This window comes from Petaurus breviceps, unplaced genomic scaffold, assembly GCF_028583685.1.
Source record: "Petaurus breviceps papuanus isolate PSGF00001 unplaced genomic scaffold, PetGlider_PUasm1.0 227, whole genome shotgun sequence".
Lineage (NCBI taxonomy): Eukaryota > Metazoa > Chordata > Mammalia > Diprotodontia > Petauridae > Petaurus > Petaurus breviceps.
Genome location: NW_027185896.1, coordinates 16,575,650 through 16,601,756, shown reverse-complemented (window position 1 = coordinate 16,601,756; position 26,107 = coordinate 16,575,650). Strand labels below are relative to the sequence as shown.

At 39.6% G+C, this 26,107-nt stretch overlaps 1 protein-coding gene across 3 annotated transcripts in view; it reads right to left on the bottom strand.

Moving 5' to 3' along the window:
• PTPN23 (protein tyrosine phosphatase non-receptor type 23) overlaps positions 1 to 25,825 on the bottom strand; it is a 44,526-nt gene extending 18,701 nt beyond the window's left edge. For all 3 annotated transcript variants that reach the window (XM_069095919.1, XM_069095920.1, XM_069095921.1), the window contains exon 1: positions 25,565 to 25,825. In XM_069095919.1, the coding sequence (XP_068952020.1) occupies positions 25,565 to 25,648 (84 nt within the window). In that variant the 5' untranslated portion in view covers positions 25,649 to 25,825. The remainder of the gene's footprint in view (positions 1 to 25,564) is intronic.
• Between the last annotated feature and the right edge of the window lie 282 nt (positions 25,826 to 26,107).

The window sequence follows — 26,107 nt, the reverse complement described above, 5'->3', positions numbered from 1 at the left end:
ACACCCAGACTCCCTCCCCCTCTCCCCAGTCTGAGACACTAGCTGTGTGACCAAGGTAAAATCACTGAAACTGTTTCCTCATCTGCAAAATGGGAATCACAGCACCCACCTAACAGGGTTATGGTGAGGAGCAAAGCAGATATTTTAAAAGTGTTTAGTACAGTGCCTGCCAGAGAATAGGTGCTTAATAAATGCTTGATCCCTTCCCTCACTTTTTAAATTAATTTCTTCAAAAGCAGGAGATCACAGGATCATAGAAGCCAAGGCAGGACAGACTATTGCAAAGCCTGATGATGGCTCAACTCTATCAAATACTGCAGCAAGGTCAGCAAGGATGAGGACTAAACAAAGGCCACCTGATGTGATGATGCAAGGGTCATTAATGCCCTTAGAAGGTGCAATTTCAACAAAGTGATAGGGATGGAAGTTAGTTTGCAAAGGGCTACAGAGTATTTCTTGACAAAAAAAGCTCATGGCATTTGATGGAAAGCTACTACAGATTGATTACAGGTTGAAATCAAGACATTAATGGCTACTCCATGCTCCAATGCCAAGGGCCAAAATAATTATCATCAGCAAAGAGTTATTTTTTGTGTAACACAAGGAAGTACAAAGCATATTTCCTACCCCTGTAGAGCTCCCATTCTAGGGAGAGAGGACACATACACAAAAAAAATTAGTAACAAATTAAAAAAAATTTTTAAAGTAACTAACGAAGGGTCACAAGTTAAGTTTCGTACAAGTGATGCAGGTTTAAATGTGATAGCTCAGTTGTAGGAAGGCTCATTGTGTGTAGCTAGTCTCCTTCCTCTTGGCAGACAGGTGGTAGATTACAGGTCTGGAATGAGAATATTCATTAGCAGAAATGGTCAACTGGGTTTTTTTTGGCTGAAATTTAGGACGAGAGTCTTCTATTATCCAGAGAGCATCAAATACAGCATGTATTAGAGAAAAAAAAATCATTGTGACGAGAGCTAGTAGGTCTGTTCAGGAAAGGTTTCATAGAGGAGGTAGGACCTGAGCTTGGTCTTAAAGCTTGTCAGACAGATAGGATTTACAAAGAAGATCAAATATGATGGGGATGTGCATTTAGCTCAGTGTGACTTGGATTGATGCATATGGCACACTTATCAAATCTGCAAGGGACACAAAGCTGAAAGGGACAGCTATAACACACTAGATGTACAAAGTAAGGATCCAAATCGATTTTGAAACACTAGAAGGATGTTTAGGCAAAATAGAATAAAATGAAATTTCATAGGGATAAATATGGTCTGGTGATCCATTCAAGTATTAATTAATCAATTCTTAATGCTGCATTTCAGTAAGAAAACTGATAGGCTAGAGTGTCCAGGGAAAGGGGACCTGGAGTTCATTATAAATAAGATCTGACGAAAAAGAAATGGGGACATTTATCCTGGAGAAGAGAAGTTGAGGAGGAATGGGACATGACGTCCGTCTTCAAGTATCTGAAAGGCCATCCTATGGAAAAGGAATTGGACTTCTGCTGCTTGGCGCCGGAGCACAGACAGAAATAGGTAAAAGCTGGAAAGAGACAAATTTGAGGTAAGGAAAAATTTCCTAAAAAGTAGAGAGATCTCAAAGTAGAAGAGGATGCCTTAGTAGGTAGTGAATCCTCCTTTCTTGGATGTCTTCAAGCAAAGGTTGAATAACCACTTATTGCAGAAGAAATTCTTCTTTATATACAGGCTGGCTATGGTGGTTTCTAAATTTCCTTCCAACTCCAAAATTCTGTGATTCTCTTTACATAAGTATATAACACATTAGGAGAACATTTAAGTTTGGTTGCTGCATAAGATTCAGGAAAGGAGCCAGTACGGCTTGCTCTGCACACTGGGTCTTTGAGAAAACATGGTGTAAGTGGGGGAAAATGGGCTTGGAGTCAAAAAATATAATAAAATCTGGTTCCCATTGCAATTCCAATAAAGGCATGTCTCAGAGGTATTGTGGGTTTGGTTCCAGACCACTGCAATAAAGTAAATAGTGAAATAAAGTGAGTCACACAAATTTTTTGGTTTTCTAGTGCATATAAAAGTTATGTTTACACTATGCAGTAATCTATTAAGTGTGCAATAGTATTATGTCTAAAAAAACAACAATGTAATATTTTAACTAACAAACACCTTAATGCTAAAAAATGCTAACCAACAATCTGAGCCTTCAGTGAGTTGTAATCTTTTTGCTGAAGGGTCTTGCCTTGAGGTCCATGGCTTCTGAAGGCTAGAGTAGCTGTGGCAATTTCTTACAAATAAGACAACGATGAAGTCTGCCAGATGGGATGATTTTTCTTTACACTTAAAACCCTTAGAGGCCACTGTAGGGTTATTAACTGGCCTGACTGCAATATTGCTGTACCTCAGGGAATTGGGAGGCCTGAGGAGAGGGAGAGAGATGGGACTGGCAGGCAGGTGGAGTAGTCAGAACACACACAACATTTATTAAGTTTGCCGATCTGTGGTGCCCCAAAACAATAATAATAGCAGTATCAAAGATCACTGATCATAGATACCACAACAGGTATAATAATGAAAAAAATCTGAAATATTGCAAGAATTACCAAAATGTGACACAGACAGATGAGCGTACATGCTGTAGGAAAATGGCACCAGTAGACTTGCTCAAATGCAGGGCTGCCACAAACCTTCAATTTGTAAAAAAAACAACACCTGAAGCACAATAAAATGGATAATAAAGCAAAGTCTGCCTGTACTTACTAAGCCATGTGACTTTGCGTATGTCGTCTTCTTTGAGCTTAAGTTTCATTTTCTATAAAATGAATCCCTGCCCTGGGCTGCCTTGATTGGTGAGCAAAAATTCAACTGGTTCACTATATTATAGCAGCTTCAAGTCCCATATCAGATCATGTTTTCACAATTCCTCTAGCAGTCTACCCCAGGGATCCTGCCATTCATCCTGCTGCCTTATATGCCTCCTACATTCTCCACCTCTTCCTCTGGGCTTAGTATTAAAATCAATATTATCATATTATTGTTCCTAGATGAGGTCAACTGATTACCCTATGAATCAACTCACTAACACTGGCTCCCAAATGTTTCCCTTCTCTGGCCACCAGTTGCATTTGGTGCAATATTAAAGTCTGTGATTTTTTTCTTCCAAGCCTCTGGTATCCTGCCCTTTTACATACCTTAAAAATCAAAATCCACCATATACCAAGATAAAGTCAAAATGGGAATATAACTTAGACATAAAGAATGATACTATAAGCCAATTAGGGGAGCATGGAATGGTTTACTTGACAGATCTACAGTAAGGGGAAGAATATATGACCAAGAAGAGATAGAGAACATTATGGGATATGAAACAGATAATTCTGATTACACTAAGTTAAAAAGGTTTTGTACAAACAAAATCAATGCAGCGAAGATTAGAAGGAAAGCAGAAAACTGGGGAGAAATCATTAGCAGCAATTTTCTCTGATAAAGACCTCATTTCTCAAATACATAGAGAACAGTCAAACCTGTAAGAATACAAGTCATTCCCCAACTGATAAATGGGCAAAGGACATGAATAGGCAGTTTTCAGATGAAGAAATCAAAGCTATCTGTAGTCATATGAAAAAATGCTCTAAATCACTACTGATTAGAGAAATACAAATTAAAATAACTCTTAAGTATCACCTCAGACCTATCAGATTGGCTAACATGACAGAAAAGAAAAATGACAAATATTGGAGGGGAGGTGTACTAAGACACTAATGTATTGTTGGTGGGTTCTGAACTGATCCAACCATTCTGGAGAGCAATTTGGAACTATGTCCAAAAGGCTATAAAACTGTACATACCCTTTGATCTAGAAATACCATGACATAAAAAGCAAAAATGAAAAGGACCTATTTGTACAAAAATATGTATAAGCAGCTCTTTTTGTGGTGGCAAAGAATTTGGAAATTGAGGGGATGTCCATCAAGTGTGGAATGGATGAACAAGTTGTAGCATCTGATTGTGATAGAATATAATTGTGCCATAAAAAACGATGAGCAGGATAGTTTCAGAAAAACCTGGAAAGACTTACCGAATAGATGCAAAGTAAAGTAAGCAGAACCAGGAGAACACGATACACAGAAACAGAAATATTATATAATGATCAACTGTGAATGACTTAGCTATTCTCAGCAATACAATGACTTATGATAAAAATAGCTATCCATCTCCAGAGAAAGAACTGATAGAATCTGAATACAGATTGAAGAATACTTTTTGTTTTAAATTTTCTTGTCTTTGTTTTGGGATTTTTTGGTCTGTTTTCTTTTTACAACCAGGCTAATATGGAGATACATTTTGCATGACTGTATGTGTATGCCATATATAAAACTACTTGCCTTTTCAAGGAGGGGGGAAGGGAAAGAGGGAGGGAATTTAGAATTCACACATTTTAAAAAACAAATGTCAAAAAAATGTATTTACATGGATGTAATAAAATATTAAAGTACCTGTAGGTTTAAAAAAAAAGACTCAATGTCTTCAAAATAGTGTCCCTTCTAGCATGAATGTCCTCTGTATAGATCTGGTCTAGTACAGTTGTTCTTCCCATGGTTTTCTTTGGTGTCATTTCTACATCCTCAGTTTTGTGTACATTATTTTCATAACAATTTTATAGAGATGGAAAAAAAAGTTATATAGCCAGTAACTGCTAATTTCTTAGGAGTTCTTTGGGGGGGGAGCACATTATGGTTAAACATTGCTGTTGTTTTTTTTCTCCCAGCCTTTGGTAAAGGCTTAAAAATGAACAAATTGATATTTTCAAAATTGTGTCTCGGTAAAAACAGGAACTCAGCTCCGCTCCCACTCCAACCATGTCCAACACCTATAAAATATGACTCTAAACAAATTTTGGAGCTACAGAACCCACAAAGTGGCAGAGAAAAACAAATCTTCTGCTGAAGGCAGCCTGGCAGGCCAACAGGAAGGGTCTATAATACTGAGCTGGGAGCCTAGCGGAGTCCCGTCTGAATTGCCTGTGACCAGACCTGGGTGGCCCTGACCAGCAGCACAAACTGGCCAGAAGAGACTTCAGGAGAGTGAATCACCAGCAGCTGTGGTGGTTTCCAGATTTCTCAACCCATAAATGCCAAAGAGAAAGTAAAAGATCAGTAGGAAACTCTGCTGGAACTAGGAGAGAGAAGAGCATGGTCTTCCCCCTCCCCATGAGACACCAGAGGTGGCGGAGGCCTGGTGGTGGCAACTGTTGCCACATGGCTGCTTCCCAAGCTCCTAGCCTGCAGATCGTAGGGGGACCAAGCAACCATTCAGAGGTTAATTGCTCTTGCTTTGACCTGCTTCGATATGGGTTGCTATCTTGGGTGGTGGTCCTGGGGTGTGTGGCCAGTGTGCCAGAGCTTAGGGTGTTTGTCGAGAGGGAGCCCTCCTAAGACCTCTGACAACATTCGCGGTTTCAGCTCTCCCACTCTGGAGGCGGAGTTCTACCATGGCAAAGAGCTCAAAAGTAAAGTAATTGTCTGGCAATATGAGCAACCAGAGGAAGCACAATCAGACCACAGAATCCTTTTTTGGGGGACAAAAAGGATCAAAATATGTAACCAGAAGAAGTCAATGAAGTCAAAACTTCTGCATCGAAAGCTTCCAAGAAAAATATGAACTAATTACAGGGCATGGAGGAGCTCAAGAAGGATTCTGAAAAAAAAGTAAGAGAAGTTGGAGGAAACATTGGGAAGAGAAATGAAAATGATGCAAGAAAATCATGAAAAGCGAGCCAACAGCCTAACAGCTCGCTAAAGGAGACCCAAAAAAATACTGAAGAAAATAATACCATAAAATATAGATTAACTCAAATGGCAAAAGAGGTCCAAAAAGCCAATGAGGAGATGCCTTAAAAAGCTGAATTTGCAGGGGGCGGCTAGGTGGCACAGTGAGTAGAGTGCCGGCCCCGGAGTCAGGAGGACCTGAATTCTGATCCAGCCTCAGACACTCAACACACAAAAAAAATACTAGCTGTGTGACCTTGGGCAAGTTACTTAACCCCAATTTCCCTCCAAAAAGAAAAAAAAAAGCTGAATTTGCCAGATGGAAAAGGAATTAAAAAAACTCACTGAAGAGAATTCCTTCAAAATTAGATTAGAGCAAATGGAAGCTAATGACTTTATGAGAAAACAAGATACTATAAAACAGATCCAAACAAATGAAAAAAAATAGAAGGTAAGCAAAATATCTCATTGGAAAAACCACTGAAGTAGAAAATAGATCCAGGAGAGATAATTTAAAAATCATCGGACTACCTGAAAGCCATGATCAAAAAAAGAGCCTAGAAATCATCCTTCAAGAAATTCTCAAGGAGAATTTCCCTGATATTCTAGAACCAGAGGGCAAAATAGAGATTGAAATAATTTACCAATCTCCTCTTGAAAAAGATCCCCAAAAAGAAAACGCCTAGGAATTTCATAGCCAAATTCCAGAGTTCCCATGACAAGGAGAAAATATTACAAGCTGCCAGGAAGAAACAATTTGAGTATTGTGGAAACACAATCAGGATAACACAAGATCTAGCAGCTTCTACACTAAGGGGGATTGAAGGGCTTGGAATATGATATTCCAGAGATCAAAGGAGCTGGGATTAAAAGAAATCACCTACCCAGCAAAACTGAGTATAATGCTTCAAAGGAAAATATGGTCATTCAATGAAATAGAGGACTTTCAAGTATTCTTCATGAAAAAACCAGAGCTGAACAGAAAACCTGACTTTCAAATACAAGAAGCAAGAGAAGCATGAGAAAGTAAGCAAGAAAAAGAAATCATAAGGAACTTATTAAAGCTGAACTATTTACATTCCTACATGGAAAAACAATAATTGCAACCCATGAGACTTTTCTCAGTATGAGGATAGTTGAAGGGAATATATATGCACAGGGCACAGGATCAGTTGAATAGGAAGGGATGATATGTAAAAACTAAAATGAACAGGTGAGAGAGGAATATAATGTGAGAAGGAGAAAAGGAGAGATAGAATAGGGTAAATTATCTCATATAAAAGAGGCAATAGAAAACTGTTACAATGGAGGGGAAGAGCAGGAAGGTGAAAGGGAATGGGTCAACCTTACTCTAGCTGAATTTGGCTCAAGGAGGGAATAACATGCACAATTTGGGTGTCTTGCCCTACAGGAAAGTAGAGGGGAAGTGGATAAGAGGCAGATTAGGGGAGAGGGTAGTTAGAAGCACATACATTTGAAAACTGACAGGGTCAAAGTAGAAAATAAAATAAGTGGGGGGCAGGATAGGATGGAAGGAAATATAATTAGTCTTTCACAATATAACTACTATGGAAATGTTTTGCATAACTACACATGTACAATTTATATTGAATTGCTTATCTTCCCAGTGGGGGTGGGTGAGGAGGGAAGAAGGTAAAGAACCTGGAAATCAAAGTTTTAAAAACAAATGTTAAAAAAAATTTTAAATTAAAAATAAATAAAAATAAATTTTAAAAAATTGTGACTCTACTAGCACTAATCTCCTGTCTATATTTTTGATTGTCCTTCAGTGGCCCTTCCTATCTTGGTTTTCTGCGGTACCATTCAGAATCTTCTTGTTCTACATTTCTTCTACAATCTTGCTACACAAACTGATTCAGAAAGTTTATTCTGGTCTACCAAAATATAATCAATTTCATTTGTTTTGTGGTCAATTTGGAACTCATAATGTCTGACATTTGTTGACTTTTTTTTTTTGCCTTTTGGAGGGCAACTGGGGTTAAGTAACTTGCCCAAGGTTACACGGCTAGTTTTTTTGTGTGGGTGTTAAGTGTCTGAGGCCAGAACTGACTCAGGACCTCCTGACTCAGGGGCCAGCGCTTTACTCACTGCGCCACCTAGCCGCCCCATACTTTTCTTGAAAAAAGTATTTATGGGAGTGGCTTGGTAGTGCAGTGAATAGAGCACCAGCCCTGGAGTCAGGAGGACCTGAGTTCAAATCTGACCTCAGACACCTAACACGCACTAGCTGTGTGACCTTGGGCAAGTCATTTAACCCCAACTATCCTTACGAAAAAGCAAAAAAAAAAAAAGGTATTTATGATACATAGGTGAGACTTCAGCATAATCTACAAGCCTTTAGGTTTTTCTTATTCTAGCACCATAATTTTCTAATTTTCAGGGGAGGCAATTTTTTTAATGCTCACCTCTGCCTGGAATTATCAAGTATTAAAACATGCTGATTAGGAGTCTCATTAAAGTTCGGCAGAATTCTTCTACCTCCTCATCCTTCACTGTCTTGTCACATAATATGCAATTATTTTAATAGTGACTCTTTGGAAATGCTTGTTAGGAGAACATGAGATAACCAAATGACCCATGAAATGATGTTTCTTTTTACCTTTAGATGAAGGATAAAATCAGTTTTAAATAAAAAATATTTTGTCCAATATTTATTTACGATTCTAAGGTGGGTCTCTGAGCTATTAGTTCATTTGGCAGCAATTTCCTACTCTATTTTGGTTTTATGACAAGAATGTTAAGAATCAGGTCCACTTACTGAGTCACTGGATAAGGTATATCACATTTAATGTTCCATATGTTTGCAAATTACCTAAAAACTGATTCTTTGTACCCTCTGCCACCATGGGAAGGAGACTAACTAAATAAGACTGAGGTTCATTTTGCATTTTTCTTTTTTCATGGGTTGCCATGAGCAAAGAATTGAATACCAGATGGCCAGCCGAATGGTGATGTATCATTCAATATTAAGCAAGACTGGTTGTCAAGAAATAGCCCAGGGGCAGCTAGGTGGAACAGTGAATAGAGCACAGGCCTTGAAGTCAGTAGGATCTGAGTTCAAATGTGGTCTCAGACACCTGACACACTTACCTTGGGCAAGTCACTTAACCCCCATTGCCTTGCCTTCCCTCCTCCTCCAAAAAAAAATAGCCTGTTGTTAGCACTATTCGCAAAACCTTTCTACTGTGGTCTACCCAACTTGACAGTTTGTGCTACACTGGCACAGCCTTCAAGAATCTAAGGTCACCTCTATACCACAATGAGGCATTAAGGTAGGATATTCTTTGGTTCTTTGGAACCATCAAGTCCAAAACCTGGCCTTTTACAGATGAGGAGATAATCCCAGAGACTTTAGGTGGAGTACCAAAGGGAGTAAGAGAGTAAATACTGGGTGGGATGAGAGGTCGACAAATTCTAAAGAGAAATTTAGGGTTGGGGGGCCTTTATTTACACAATGGATAGAAACTTGTGAAACTTGTTACTCCAGTAGTACAGACTAAAATCTAAACAGGTTCAACTTATCTGACAGCTTTCTAAGCAGGTCTCAGTTCTTTCCTGCCTCTGGTAAAATTTGAGGATCAGCAAACATGCAGGGAACTGAGCCAAATTTATAAAAATGAAAGCCATTCACTCACTAACAAATGGTCAAAGTATATGAGCAGATAATTTTTAGAAGAAAGCAAGGCTATTAATAGTCACATGAAAAAATACTGCAAACCACTACTGATTAGAGAAATATAAATTAAAACTCTGAGATACCACTTCACACCTATGAGACTGCCTAACATGACAGAAAAGGAAAATGGCAAATGCTGGAGAGGGTATGGAAAAACCGGGACACTAATGCACTGTTGGTGGAATTGTGAACTGATTCAACCATTCTGGAGAGCAATTTGGAACTACACCCAAAGGGCTATAAAATTATACATCCTCTTTGACCCAGAAATATCATACTTTTGTACTACTCATCCAATGCTCAGCTCATACTGCCTGCTCTCTAACTTTTTTCCCCAACAAGCTTAAAAATTTTTTGAAGGCTAGATCTGATACTACTACCACCACAGAACCTGGCACAGAGCCTTATACATAGTAGTTACTCAAGAAGTATCAGCTGATTAGAGAGGACAATTTATTCTTAAGCTGTCAGTAATACTAAGCACTCCCTTCTGTTCACACAGGGCCCAGATTTCAGATGTTTGTTGAGAAGCCCAAAGAGCCCCCCCCCAAGGTAAGAGAGCCTATAGTTGCCAGCTTAGAATGATTTCTAACATTTTTTTCTGAAGTTACTATCTTAATAATAGTTACTATGTCAAAGACTCCAGTAGGAAAAAATTAACTAAGATAGTATCAAAAATCCTGGAAGACTTGACAAAATCTGGTTGGTACCGTGGACCAAATACTATCTCCCTATTAATCTGAAAAGAGAATATTTAGCTGCCTTAGATGAATTCAAGTCACCTAAACCAGATGACCTACATCCTTGGGCACTAATGAAGAACTGGTATATGTAAATGCTGAGCTACTGTCAATGATACCTAAAAAGATTCTGGAGAAAAGTAGAGGTATCATAGAACTTCAGAATGGTAAATGTCCTCATTTTCACAAAAGGGAAGAGAATGGATCCTGTGCACTATAGGCCAGTGAGCTTAACTTCAATGCCTGGTAAAATTCTAGAACATACTACTAGGAGGGATAGTTAGTGAACATCTAGAAAAGGAAGGTGTGGTCAAGCTTTCAAAAATCTAAGGCTAGTAAATTTCACCAGGAATATTTGAAAGGGTTACTTACTACAGTAGTAGATCTGGGAAATGTTATATGGTAGTTTCCCTGATTAGCAAAGCATATGACAAAGTCTCTAATGCTACTCTTGTGGAAAAAATAGTCAGGTGAAGATTGGATGGCAGAACAATTTGGTGGATTGGAACTGATTCAACGGCCAAATCCAAAAGTAGTCAGGAATGGTTCCATGTCAATTTGGAAGGCAATCAACAATGGGACATAATTTAGGTTTGTGCTATTTAACAGTGTTATCAATCATTTAGGTAAATGTGTGCTTTATCAAGTTTTTGGATGGCACAAAACTGTAAGGAAAAGTTAACACACTGAATGACAATGCAAGATTCAAAAAGACCTTGATAGCCTAGAATTCCTGGTTGAATCGATTTAGATGAAATGGAACAAAGACAAATGTCAAGCTGAAAAACTCCACAAGTACTATATAACATGGAAAGACAATTCAGGTGGCAATTTAGCTGGAAAAAATTGATAGTCCTACTGAACTCTCTGCTGCTCAGTGCTACAGAACACATCAGAGTTCAGTTCTGTAAGCCACATTTTAGGAATGATATTGACAAACTGAAAGGGCATCAGAGCAGGACAACCAGTATGCAAAGGACCTCCAGTTCATGCCATGTGAGAATTAGTTCAAGAAATTTGGGATGTTTAACCTGGAGAAGATTTGAGAGACATAACAGCTTTCAGTATTTGAAGGACTGGCCCACAGAAGAGGTACTGGCCTTCATTTGCCTGGCTCCAGCGATCAAAACTAAGAACAGTAAGTAGAAGCCACACACACAAAAAAAATTAAGTTTAACTTAAGAGCCTAGGCAGCATCTGAGTTCCTTTTCAGTTCTGAGACCCTTAAGCAATATTTGTCCTTTCCTCTTGTCACTTTCCATTTTCTGTCTGGTGAATGTCCTCCAAGATTAGAGATAAACAAAGGTAAACATATACTTACTTGACATTTCTATCTAGATATCCCCATAAGCACTCCAAAAATCTAAAACTGTACCCATCACTTTTCCCACCAAAACCAGGGCTCCCTTTCCTATTTTGTCAGTTCATCTTCTCCCAGTCACTCCCTCTCAAAACATGGGATCATGCTTAACTCTCACCTCTCACATCCAGTCAGTTATCAAATACTGGTCTCTCCCTTATATTAACTCACAGCCATTTTGATTTTTCCATTCCTTTTGCTATCACCCTAAGCTAGGCCCTCATTACTTTACATCCAGACCAAATTATAGTGAACTTGAATCATATGTGCTTTTAACTCACCACATTCAACTGCAGGAGAGACAAAGAAACCAAAACAATGAACACTTTAAGTAGTTCTAGGGATTCCACCCTATTAATCCACTCAATGAATGGGGGCCCTGGTGGAAGCATGAGATGACAGATATTCCCTGAATTTCATTTCCCATATGCCTCTCAATATGCACATCTTGCCACACTGATTGTGATTCTAGATTCTCCTTTTCATCATAACCACAGTACAGTCATTCAGCTTAGGATGGTAAAGTTAATAAAAGGACCAGTCTCAGTAGCTGTTTCTAGGATTTGTCTACCAGAAGGCTCCTGCTATGTTACCTTTAACTTTACTGTTTCCTCTCTTGTCTCACGGTGAAACCATAAGGAGAAATGTGATGATGTACCATACACCCCTTTGGTAGTCTGATAAAGCCCATGGATCCTTTCTCAGAATGTGTTAAATAAAATAGGATTACAAAGGAAACCAATTATACTGAAATACAGTTATAAAAATATATATATTTTAAAGGTTCACATGCTGCTAGTTAAGAATCTCTGCGTTAACATAATCACACTTGTGTATGAAGTACTTTAAAAATTATTTTCCCCTAAATCAACAGTTTTCCTATTAGATAAACGTTACCTGTTTTTATTTCCTTCTATTTGAGTAGATATAGTTTCCAACTATCTCAATTAATATCTTAGTTGGGTATAAAGAAAAATAAAATCTATATTCAATTAATTCCATAGCAACCATCTCAGAGCCATCCGTGTTAGGACACAGACTGCCTTCTTTTAAAGAAACTCTTTTCCAGTTATAACTGCTTACAGATACTGTGCTATATACTTCATGATAACCTTAATTAGAATGATCATCTAAAAATGCTGACTTCAGAGCCTAATTATATCAATATGAACAACACCACTGTATCCCAATAGTTTCTTCATTTGTCTGCCTGCCTCCAGTCTCTCTCTATTCCAATTCATCCTAAAATCAGGTCCTTATGTACCTCTTTAACTTTATCTCCAACTTTTTCCTGTTTATACTTTTTGCTCAAGTTAAGTAGAAGTAGGACAAGTAGAAGTCAGGGACAAGGGCATTCCAGGAAAGAGGAAAAACATGAGGTAAGGCACAAAGGCAATATCCAAATGCTACGTTTGACATGGAATGAAGGATTCTTACACATCTTTGTATCTCTAGTAGTTAGCATTGTGTCTTGTACATAACAGACACTCAAATATCTGCTGATAGTGACAAGGATTCTATTGTGACTATGGGGCCAGAATGGCTACAATCCCTTCTCTGGGGGCTTTTAGCATTCATAAATTCATAAGACTCAGAACCGGATTCCTAGTGAATTTGGCTCCCTTCAGCATTACAGATCTTCCTATGATTAGCAATGCTGACCCTCTTTCCTGCCCCAAAGTGAGATGAAAGGTAAAGCATCTCTTTATCACAGAAAGACAGACACAAAGACTGACCTGACCTGACAGTCAAGACACATGGGTTTTAAGTTCTGGCTTTACCACCAACTTATTGTGCAATCCCTCTCTCCCCTCTTTGCAAAAGTGGTAGACTATGGAATATTCTGTATATTGTTAGACACAGTTACTATAATTATAATCTAAAGTGGGTTTGTTCAGAGGTGATCCAGTCTGAACCCAAAGAGATAAAAAGGAGAGAAGGGAAAGGGCAGATTTCATTGGAAAAAGTACAAAGAACTGTCCTTTAAGGACCATATGATCTAAACGGGGATAAAACACAAAATAAAAAGATAACTTTAGAGGGCATGGTATAAGCACCAAATGAACAGTTTAGATAACAAATACCTACAAAATTCATTGGAAGGAAAGAGATCTCTGTGGGTTGGGGGCAGAAAATACATCATAAAGAAATGGGATTTGAACTGGTCTAAAAGGACCACAGAGGATCTGGAGAGCCACAGATGAGAGGAAATGAGAAAGGAATAATAAGAGAAAAGGCACAGAGCCAATAAAGTACAGGGTATACATGAGGGAAAGTTTGGCTAAAGCAAAGGTTAGATGAGGGAGTAGTGGGAGGAAAGGCCAGAAAGATAAGTTAAGGCAATGGCAGGACTAAGATATTTTTGGACTTTTATCTTGAAGACAATGGGAACCACTGGAGTAACAGTAAGTTAGTTTAAAATCACCAGGGCTAGTTGGGATTTTAGAGACAATCTAGTCCAGTATTCTTGTATTACAGATAAGTGTCCTGAAGCCCAGAGAGATTAAGTGACTTACCTGAGATTAAAGAACCAAGCAGCACTGTGCCTGATAAATTGACATAGGCAGACTAGAGCCTGGGAGACATGGCTGGGGTAGGCCTAAATTTGTTCCAGACCACAAAAATGACAATTCTTAGTTGAGGATGGAGGTGAAAATTGAGTTCAGTTTTAGGCTGAATGGATATTGCTGGTAATGGAAAAAGGAAGCATGAAGAAAAGTGAACTTTAACCATTAAGACATTCAGCCAGCTTAATCACTGGTGAAAAGTCACCTCTATTACTCATCTCTCTCTTAATTTCTGACCAGTGATGCAAGACACCGAGTGTCAGCAATTGTCTCCCAATAGATTTCCTCAGCTTTCCTTGTAAAATCCTAAACTGAGGAGAGTGTGATTTTACAGACTTTAACTTCCCAATCATGCCTTATGACACATCTCTTCTGCCCTTTGTGGCTAAACTCCTTGAATATACATAGTACTTTGTACTACACCTCTGTCACCTACCACATTTTGCCTCATAATTCTGCTTGTTTGCGTATTTAGTCTCAACTCTTCCAAATAGATAATCTTCAAGTACCTGAGGCACTGTCTGGTGATAGAGGAATTAAAGCTGTTCTGTTTAGCTCCAGAAAGCATAACTAGGAGCTATAGCTGGAAGTTGCAAAGAGGCAAAATTTGGCTTGATATGATGAAGAACTTCCTAACAATTAAAGCTATATAAAAAGAGAGGTGATAGGTCCCTTTCTCTTATTGGAGGTCTTTAAGCAAAGCCTGTGGTGGCCTCGTATTGGGGGTATTGTAGTAGTGATTTTTTTTTTCCACCTAGGCAGCCTGGTGACACAGGGTCTGAGTCTGGGTCTGAGGTCAAGAAGACATAACTGGTGAGGCTAAGCTGGCAGAGTAGAGGCAGCAACCCAGATGAACTCTCTCAACATTCCCCTCCAAACCACTTAAAAGTGAATTCTGGAGTGGCAGAGCCAATAAAAGGTCAAGGTTAGATATTTATCTAACCCAAGATAACTTAGGAGGTTGGCAAGAGAGGTCTGTGTGTGTGAGCTTAGAGTGCACATGGAAGCCAGAGCAGTAGCTCTGGGAGCTCTCAAACCAGAGACAGTAGAGGGACTGGACAACTGGTCAGAAAGATGTTTCAGGGGACCCTTTGCTGGCACTGGATGCAGCTGCCACTGACTGGCAATGCTCTTGCTCATATAAGCAGTCCTGGGTTGCAGTTCAAGGCAGAGAGGAGTGTTTATGGTCACTAATGAGGGAGAAGGGGCCTTGGTCACAGTTCCAAGACAGAAAGAAGCACTACTGCTTATTCCTACAGGAGAGCAGGAGACCTGGCCACAGTTCCAGGGCCAAGAGGAACACAGGGCTTGTGGCTACAGGGGGGTAAGGGTAAAGATAAAAGCAGAGTGACCATGCTCCTCCTTGGAAACACTGAAAACTTATAGACCCCCAGAACTAGCTCTGAAAACAGTAGAGTGAAAAAAATCTAAGCTTGGAAAAGTGCTTTCCCACTCTTAGGTAAGCCGAGCCCAACTTAAACATAAAGTTCAAAATTAAGAAAGAGTTTGGAACAATAAGCAAAAAACAACAAAAAAGGACCTGATAATAAAAAGCTACCATGGTAGCAGGGAAGACCAAGACACAAACTTAGAAGAAGACAACAATGTGAAAACAGCTTACAAGCAAATCCTCAAAGGAAAAAAATGACAAATTGGACACACAATCTCAAAAAGAATTCCTGGAAGAACTAAAGAAAAAGATAAGAGTGGTAGAGGTAAAACTGGGAAAAGAAATGTATAATGTAAGAAAATTATGAAAAGAGAATTAACAGCTTGGTGAAAGAGGTGCAAAAAATATTGAAGAAAATAACATCTTAAAAACCAGGATTGACCAAATGGAAAAAGAAGTACAAAATCTTACAAATGAAAACAATTTCTCAAAAATTAGAATTCAACACATGGTAGCTAAAGATTCCATCAGACATCAAGAAACAATAAAAACAAAGTCAAAAGAAAGAAAAAATAGAAGAAAATATTAAATATCTCATCTGAAAAACAACTGAGGGGGCTGAGTCAAGATGGTGGGGTCAAGACAGGAACTTGTTTGAGCTCCTGCTCCAAGGACCTCCAAAACCTGTAAAAAATTACTAAACAAATTTTAGTGCTACAGACTCCACAAAATGACAGAGAAAACAAATCTCCTGCTGAAGGCGGCCTGGCAGGCCAACAGGAAGGGTCTATAGCACTGAGCTGGGAGCCTCGCGGAGACCCGCCTGAATTGCCCGCGACCAGACCTGGGTGGCCCTGACCAGCAGCACAAACTGGCCAGAAGAGACTTCAGGAGAGTGGATCACCAGCAGCTGTGATGGTTTCCAGACTTCTCAACCCATAAATGCCAAAGAGAAAGGAAAAGGTCAGTGAGGAACTCTGTTAGAACTGAGTAAGAGAAGAGTGCGGTTCAACCCCTGTCCCCGGGCCAGCTGTGGCTGCAACTGCTGTTGCTGCAGCTGCTTCCAGGTCCAGGCCTACAGACTGTAGAGGGACCAAGTGGCCAACCAGAGGGCATCTGCAGGATTTTCTTGCCTTGTCCCACTTGGATCTGGGTCACAGTCTTGGGTGGCAGTCCTGGGGTAAGGAGTGCTAGCCTGTTGAGACCGTGGAGAGGCAGTCATCCTCACAGTTCTGAGGCATGTGCCTGGAAAAAGCTCTGACAACAGCTATACAAAACTCCAGAAATTTGGGACACAGCACTTTCTACTCTGGAAGTAGAGTTCTACCATGGCAAAGAGCTCAAAAGTCGAGTAATTAGTGGGCAAGATGAGCAAACAGAGGAAGCACAATAAGACTATAGAATCTTTTTTTTTGGGGGGCGGGGGCGGCCGAGGATCAAAACATAGAACCAGCAGAAGACAACAAAGTCAAAACTCCTCCATCAAAAGCCTCCATGAAAAATATGAACTAGTCACAGGCCATGGAGGAGCTCAAGAAGGATTTTGAAAATCAAGTAAGAAAAGTAGAGGAAAAATTGGGAAGAGAAATGAGAATGATGCAAGAAAATCATGAAAAACAAGCCAAAAACCTGACTGAAGAAAATAACACCTTAAAAAATAGACTAACCCAAAAAGCAAAAGCGGTCCTAAAAGCCAATGAGGATAAGAACGCCTTAAAAACAGAATTAGCCAGATGGAAAAAGAATTTCAAAGACTCACTGAAAAAAATAAGTCCTTTAAAATCAGATTGGAACAAATGGAAGCTATTGACTTTATCAGAAATCAAGATGCTATAAAACAAATCCAAACAAATGAAAAAATAGAAGGCAATGTAAAATATCTCCCTGGAAAATAGATCTAGGAGAGATCATTTTAAAATTACTGGACTACCTGAAAGCCATGATTAAAAAAAAGAGCCTAGACATCATCTTTCAAGAAATTCTCAAGGAAAATTGCCTGATATTGTAGGACCAGAAGGCAAAATTGAAATTGAAACAATTCACCAATCGCCTACTGAAAAAGATCCCCCCCCAAAAAGAAAAATGACTGACCTAGAAAATAGATCAAGGAGAGATAATTTAAGAATTGCTGGACTACCTGAAAATCATGATCAAAGAAAGGCCTAGACATCATACTTCAAGAAATTATAAAGGAAAAATGCCCCAATATCTTAGATGAAGAAGGTAAAATAGAAATTGAAAGAATTCACCAATCACCAGTCACTGAAAGAGATCCCAAAATGAAAACTGTCAGTTTTATTTTAGCCAAGTTTCAGAGCTTCCAAGTCAAGGAGAAAATACTGAAAATAGCCAGAAGCAATTGAAATTTCACGTAGCCACAATCAACATCACACAAAATTGAACAGATTCCACATTAAAGAACTGGGGGGGGATCGGAAGGGGGGGGGGAGAGAAAAAAGAGAAGAGAAAAAAAAAAAAAAAAGAAAAAAAAAAGATTTTCAGGTAGTCCAGCAATTCTTAAATTATCTCTCCTTGATCTATTTTCTAGGTCAGTCAGGGGGGGGGGGGGGGGGGGGGGGGGTGGCAGCTAGGAATATAATGGAAGGCAAAGGACAACAATCAGGAATTATCTACTTCGAAAACCAGTGTAATTCCTCAGAGGAAAAGATGGGTATTTAATGAAAGTGGACTTTTAAGTATTCCTCATGAAAAGACCAGAGCTGAATAGAAAAATTTGACATCCAAATACAAGACTCAAAAGATGCATAAAAAATAAACATGAGAGAGAAATAATAAGGGACACAACCTATATTGACAAAGGGCCCAAGTGTGAGTCAATTATATTGGGAAGATCTCAAAAAAAAAAAACTAAAAAAACTAAGGGGTGAGAAAGAGGGATGCACTGGGGGAAGGGAGAGGAAGAATAGGGGGGAAATTGTCTCACACAAAAGAGGTGTGCAAGGAAGAGCTTTTACAGTGAAGGAAAAAATGGGGGAGGGGAGTTTGTGGACAACTCCTGAACTTCACTCTTATCAGAATTGGATCACAGAGGAAGAATATATCCACTCAGGTGGATATAGAAATCTATCTTACCCAAAAGGGAAGTAGGAAAGGAAGGGGATAAGAAAAATGGAAAGGAGGGGAGATTAAAAGAGGCAATGGTCAGAAGAAAAACATATTTCTGAAGAGGAACAGGGTAAAAAAAAAAAAAAGAGAAGGATAAACAGAAGAAAACAGGATACAGGGAAATACACAGTAATCATAAATGTAAATGTAAACGGGATGAACTCACTCATAAAACAGAAGCAGACAGCAGAATGTATTAGAAACCAAAATCCAACAATATGTTATTTACAAAAAACATAACTTGAAACAGAAATACATACTCAGGGGTTAAAAAAAAGGGGAGTGTGGGGCAGCTAGGTGGCGCAGTGACTAAGAGTGTCAGCCCTGGAGTCGGAAGGACCCGGGATTGGTTCCGGCGTCAGATACTTAACACTCACACAATAAAAACTGGCTGTATAACTTTGGGCAAGTTACTTAACCCCAATTGCTTTAAAAAAAGGGGGGGGGAGGGGGGAGACTGGAACACAATCTATTATGCTTTACCTGAGGTAAAAAAAAAAAAAAGTAGGGGTAGCAATCATGATCCCAGACAAAGCAAAAGCAAAAATAAAACTTTATTAAGAATACCTTTGAGTTGAATAAGTCATTTTGACTATTATAAATACCCAAATTAACCATGAAGAGCATATGAAGGAAGATGCTACCAGAATCCAGAGAAAGAACTAATAAAGAGAAGTATGTATAGAATGATTTTACACATATATACATATTTGTGTCTAATAGTGTGGAGTCTAGGGTGTGGAGGGGAGAAAAAAATTTACATGATAACTCTATTATATATTTAAAAGGAATAGCAAGTTATACATAATAGATTTGCAGTTTCGTGTGCAATTATCTTTTTTCTATTATACTATTTCAGAAATGCTTGTTTTAGTCCATAAATTTAAAATAATCTTTAAAAAAAGAATTAAAAGATAATTAGAGAAACTACTTTTTGGCTAAATGGTATCATAGACGATGAAGTAATATCAAATAATCAATAATCTTTCAGCAAGTTTCTCTGATAAAGGCCTCATTTCTCAAATATATAGGGAAATTGAGTCAAATTTTTTTTTAACCTTAGTGAATTCTTTTTTTTTTTGCACTTAGTAGTATTTTGGGTTTTTTTTTCCCAATTACATGCAAAGATAATTTGCAACATTCATTTTTGTAAGATTTTGAATTTCAAATTTTCCTCCTTTTCTCCACCCAAGACAGCAAGTAATCTGATATAGGTTATACATGTACAATCATGTTAAACATATTTCCACATTAGTCATGTTGTGAAAGAAGAATCAGAGCAAAAGGGAAAAACCACAAGAAAAAAAACAAAAAAAAAATGAGAACAGTATGCTTAGATCCACATTCAGATGAGTCAAATTTATTTATATTTTTTTAAAAAGGGTCATTCCCCAAATGACAAATGGTCAAAGACTATGAACAGGAAGCTTTCAGAAGAAATAAGAGCAAGCAACTGATAATAACATTAAGAATAGCCAATGGTCACATGAAAAAAACTCTCTGATTCACTTCTGATTAGAGAAATGCAAATTAAAACTCTGAGGTATCACCTCACCTCAGACTGGCTAATAAGAGAAAAAAAATGAAAAATGCTGTTGGGGAACGTGGAAAAATAGGGACACTAATGCACTGCTGGTGAAGTTGTGAACTCCTCCAACCATTCTGGAATACAATTTGAGACTATAGACCAAGAGCAATAAAAATGTGCATAGCCTTTGACCTAGCAATATCACTACTAGGTCTGTATCCCAAAGAGATCAGAGAAAAAGAAATCAGATCTATGCATACAAATATAATTATAGAAGCTCTTTTTGGGGTGACAAAAAACTGGAAATTAAGAGGATGTACATCAGTTGGAAAAGGCTGAAACCAATTGTGGTATATGACTGAGATGGAATACTACTGTACTATATAAGAAATTATGAGCAGAATGGTTACAGAAAGATCTGGGAAGACCTGTAAGAATTGATACAGAGTGATGTGAGCAGAACTAAGAGATCACTGTACAAAGTTAACAGCAATATTGTAAAGATGTTCAACTGTGAAAGACATAGCTACTCTGACAATACAATGATCCAAGATAATTATTAAGGACTCACAATGAAATCCACCTAGAGAGAGAACTGATGAACTCCATACAAATTGAAGCTTAATTTTTTCATTTTCTTGCTTTTTGTGTGTGACATAGCTACTGTAGAAACATGCTTTGCATGATTTCATACATATATCATATCACCTTCTCAATGATTGGGGAGGGGTTGGAGGGAGACAATTTGAAACACAAATTTTTTTTAAAATGCTACAAAATAATAAATTTAAAGAAAAATTTAAAGACATGAGTTTAAATCCAACCCCAGACACATCTAGGCTATATAACCCTGGGAAAGTCATTTAACCCATCTGACTCAGTTTCCTTTACTGTTAAATTGGGTAATAAAAGCACCTACCTCCCAGGGTTGTAAGCCCATAGTTTAAGAAGCACTGAACGGGAGGGCCCAAGTGGAAAAAGGTTAAAAAGCCCTACTCTAGAATAAGAAGGAAATTTCTCAGTCTGGCATTTAAAGCCCGCCCATCTGGCTCCCCACCATCTTTCTAGTGTTAATTCATATTGCTCCCCTGTACCCATGCTCATTCCAGACAAACCTGCCTATTTCCCTTACAAGGCATTCTATCTCCTGCCTCCGAGTCTTTCCACAAGTGGTCCACTTGTCTGATACACACTCTGTCACCTCTTAAGAACTAACCCTATTTTCTTTTAAAAAACACCCCTTAGGTGTTAGCTCCCACACAACCAGCCCTCTCTTCTCTTGAGATTACTTTGTATATACTTTGTATTTACCCATTTGTGCATGTACTATAATCGTCCCAGTACAATGGGAACTAAGTTAAGGCACGGAATGTTTCTTTTTGACTTTAGAAACCCGATATCCAACACAATGTCTTGCAACCAGTGGGTACTTAATAATTCAAATGAAACTGAATTTAACTGAAACAAAGAAAAAGTTCAGTCAGAAAAGATAGCCTCTGCCCCTTACAAAGCCTTATATACCATCAAATTAAACACTTAACAAGTAACTTGTTTTCTATCAAAGCTCAGTCTCTGCCCCAGGAGTTTTCAGCTGAGCCAAAGTTTGAAAAATCACACTTCACTTGTATACCAGAAAATGACAAAAGTTTAGAGGCCAGGTTTGTCCTTTTGTGGTTTCTGAAGGGAGCAGTATTCCATATGCCTGTCAAAGCACCTGGATTCCAGACATCTATGCTCAGTCTACACACCTCACTAGAACTGACTTGTGGCTGATTAACTCCTATAAATACTATTCCTTACTAAATTTTTTTCCCCCTAAGAGCCTTTTAAAGTGAGTACAAAACAGGGAGTCAATGTAGGTCAATATTATGGGTTTTTCTACCCATAACAACCTCTCCTTATTGGTTCTTTGCTAGGTCTTCACTGCTCCTGGGCACCCTAATGCCCCTGAGAGTATCAAAAACCAAATTCACCATACCTCATATCACTAACTTCTGTGCAATGTGGAAGGCACTTCTCTTCTTACAGTACCTAATCTGCCTTTCTTTGGGATGTTGTTGCAAACCCACAGAAAAAGTGGAATTTTTGTGATGGCTATGCCATCACTGTAGCTCACTCAATGTTTATTAAAACAACTAACATTTATATGGTGCTTTAAGGTTTGAAAGATATTTTAGATACATTATTTCATTTGATAACAACTTTGCAAGCACTACAGGTATTATCTCCATTTTACAGATGTGGAAACTAAGGCCCCAAAAGGTAGAATGACTTGTTCAAGGTCACAAAGGTACTAAATAGAGCCAGGATTCAAACACAGGCTCTTGACTCCAAATCCACTGTTCTTTATATTACACCATGCTACCTCTCATTAGAAATTAATAAATCAACTGTGAAATAATAAAACAATTCTGATCCATACAGTGATTTACTAAAATTTCAAAGGACTCATGATAAAAAATGTTCTCCCCCTCCATACAGAAAACTGATGGACTTAGGGTACAGACTAAAGTATTAAAATGTGTACTGTAGAGGCGGCTAGGTGGCGCAGTGAGTAAAGCACCAGCCCGGAGTCAGGAGGACCTGAGTTCAGTTCTGGCCTCAGACACTTAACACCCACACAAAAAAACTAGCCATGTAACTTGGGCAAGTTACTTAACCCCAATTGCCCTCCAAAAGGAATAAAGAAAATAAGGTAAGACTGGAAGAGACATGATAGCTGTATTTAAGCACTTGAAGAGCTTGTTCTCTTGGGTACCATAAAGCAGAAACAGGAGCTGCAGATGTAAATTTATAACAAAAAACTTCTTAATAATAAGTACTCTCTAAAAAAGGAATAAGCTATTTTGGGGAATAGCTGATATTGCCTACCCCCTTCCCACTTCCATCCCCCAACTGTAGAGAAAAAAATGTAAAGCAGTAGAAAGAAGAAAGAAGAAGGCAGCTTGTCAATGCTAAGGAGTAAATACCAAGCAACTACCTAAAGAGTTCTCAAGAGATCATTTAATCCACTCCTCCCTCTCCACATACTTGTGGATGGCAATGCATCTCATTCCAGATAGAGCATCACAGCCAGCTGCCACCTGATAGATCTCAGCAGAGGCATTCCACCACTCTAAGACTGCTTCCTCCCTTATATAATGGTGATAATACGATATCTAAAATCCATCTGCAGACTCTGGGAAGACATGAGTAGAGTGGCCAGTTTTCATCATGTCCCTATTCCCAGCTAGCTACACTAGAAAATTAGGGGAACTTTCCTTGGGTGAGATCCAGGACTCTCTCGGTTAAGCTGTTATCTCATTCCCAATAGGAAAGCTCCTTCACCCAGTATTGTCTGGTATATATTCCCTTATGCATCTCTTCTCTGATTTCTGTTTTGCTATGATTTTTAGACAAATGGATTTCTTTGCTTTCAAAAAAAATTAATAAAATAAAACACACCTGCCTTGCACATCTTAAAAGTGCTGTGTTAGGGCAAGCTTTTGTTTTACATTTAAAATATTTAGACCACAATGATTTCTATCTCTCTCTCAATACTAAAAGTAGTGGTACAGCAGAAAGAAGAGTGGATTTGGAAAGAAGCCTACATTCAAATTACAGCTCTCCTAATGGTTCCCTATGAAATCTAGGGGAAGTTAACTCTACCTGTCCAGACTCAGTTTCAGCTATAAAATGAAAGAGTTGGACTAACTCAGTTCTTAACCTTAGAACATTTAAGAAAAAAATTATTCTGATAATTATTTCAATATAATTGGTTTCCTTTGCAATTCTATTTTATACATTTAAAAACATTTTTCTGTGAAGAAAAATGTCAAAAGGGACTGCAATAGCCTCTGATGGATCTGTCTGCTTCAATTCTCTCCCCATTCTAATCCATCCTCCATTCTGTCACTAAAAGTGATTCTCCTAAAGCACATGTCTGATCATGTTACCCCTTTACTCAATAAACTCCAGTGGCTTCCTATCACCTCAAGGATTAAATACAAGGTGCTCTATTTGTTATTCAAAGTGTATCATAACCTAGTTCCCTCCTACCTTTTCAATCTTCTTCCACCTTACTCTCTAACACTTCAATCCTGTGACAATGGCCCTTCCTGGCTGTTCCATGAACAAGACCCTCCATTTATTGGCTGGGGGTATTCTCTATGGCTGCACCCCATGCCTGGAATCCTTTCCCTCCTTCACTTGGGCTGACTTCCTTTAAGTCCCAACAAACATCCCACCTTCTACAGAAAGGCTTCCCCAATCCCCCTTAATTCCAGTGCCTTAATTATCTCCTATTTATCTTGAATATAACTTGCTTTTTATATAACTGTTTCCATTAGAGTGTAAGCTCCTCGAAGTCAGGGACTGTCTTCTGCTTCTCTCTGTATACCCAGTGTCTGGCAAAGAGCAAGCACTTAAGTGTTTACTGACTGACCCAACATCACAACAAAAATCAGATAGCTATGTGGTAAAGTGCTGGAATAGGAGTCAGGAAGGTATGAGTTCAAATCCTGCCTCAGAACCTTAACAGCTGTGACCCTGGGTCTCAGGGACTTTCTTCCAACCTCACTTTTTTCATTTGTAAAATGGGGATATTAACAGCATGTACTTCGCAGCACTGCTATGAGGATCAAACAATCATGTAAAGCGATTTGCAAAACTTAAAGTGCTATATAAATACTGGCTCTTATCAACGATCATAAACAGTTAATAACTCTGGTCTCTTTTGGCCCTAGTGCCCCAAGACTTTTAGGGAAGGAGGTTCTAAAATCACCTTTTGGACAGAGGAAGAGAAAGTCCTAAATGGAGGGACTGGGAAGGGAGGGAAAGACACCGGGAGAAGAAAGGGTGATAACTAGCAGGGGAGTGGACTGGAAGGACATGGCATTTATTTAATTAAATGGGGTAAGTTCCAAGAGCTTCTAGAGAAAGCTTTCGGATGATCAAGTAATCAGATCAGAGACTCTGCGCTGGAAGGCGCCTGAGAGTCTAGCACTTTGCGGACATCAAGTGACTCTTGCACAGGACACCCACGTAGGGCAAGGGTCCCAACCCAAGACCCCCTGGATCCCAAAGGCAAGGCTCTTTCCGTTGCACCCTTAGCTCACGTCAAGGTTTCGAAATGGAAGGGCGCTGCCCAGTCATTTCGACTTTCTGAGCCTTGGTTTCCCCAACTGTAAAAGGGGCGGGTCGGCCTCTAGTATCCCTGAGAGACCTCCTGGCTCTAGGGCTGCTAAGGAGAGGTCGGCGGACTCAAAGGCAGAGAGAGCGAGCCTCCAGAAGACCGCAGCCCGCGGGAGGGCCCGACCGGACCGGCGCCCGGGGGCGGCCAGAGGGGCAGCCTGTGGCGACCAAATCAGGCCTTCCGGGCTCGTCGCGACCCGCGGGCGGGGACGGGGGAGGGGGCGCGGCCTCGGCCTCTCACCTTCCTCACGGCCGGCTGGAAGTTGAAGTCGCCGGCCTCCTTCAGGTCCAGCCAGATCATGGGCATGCGAGGAACGGCCTCCATGGCGAGTCCGGGTTGGGGACCACTCCCCCTGGGGAACTGGGGGGCGGGAGGTACCAATCACTGACCCAGATAGCCCACCCGCCCGCCTCAGCCTCGAGCTGAGCCCAGAGGCGCTCAGACGAGCCGAAGCCAGGCGCACCACTCCCCACCCCTCCACGCCACGCCGGAAGTCACTCGGAAAAGGACAGGAAAGAGCGCTCGCTGTGCCAGCTGGGAGATGTAGTCTACGTCGGCTTCCGCCAGTGCCTTCGCAGAGCGCATGCTCTGGCCCGCTGAGCCCCGCCCCTTGTCGCCGGCTTGTCTGGGAGAGGAAACGCCTCTCTCCGAGAGTGCACGGTCCTCTGTGGTTTTTCTAGTACAACCCCGTGCAAGAAAACGACGCCCCATGTTCATATGCCGTCTCTCTGGCTGTCCTCCGTGCCTGGAATGCTCTGCCTCCTTCACTGACCTCCCTGGCTT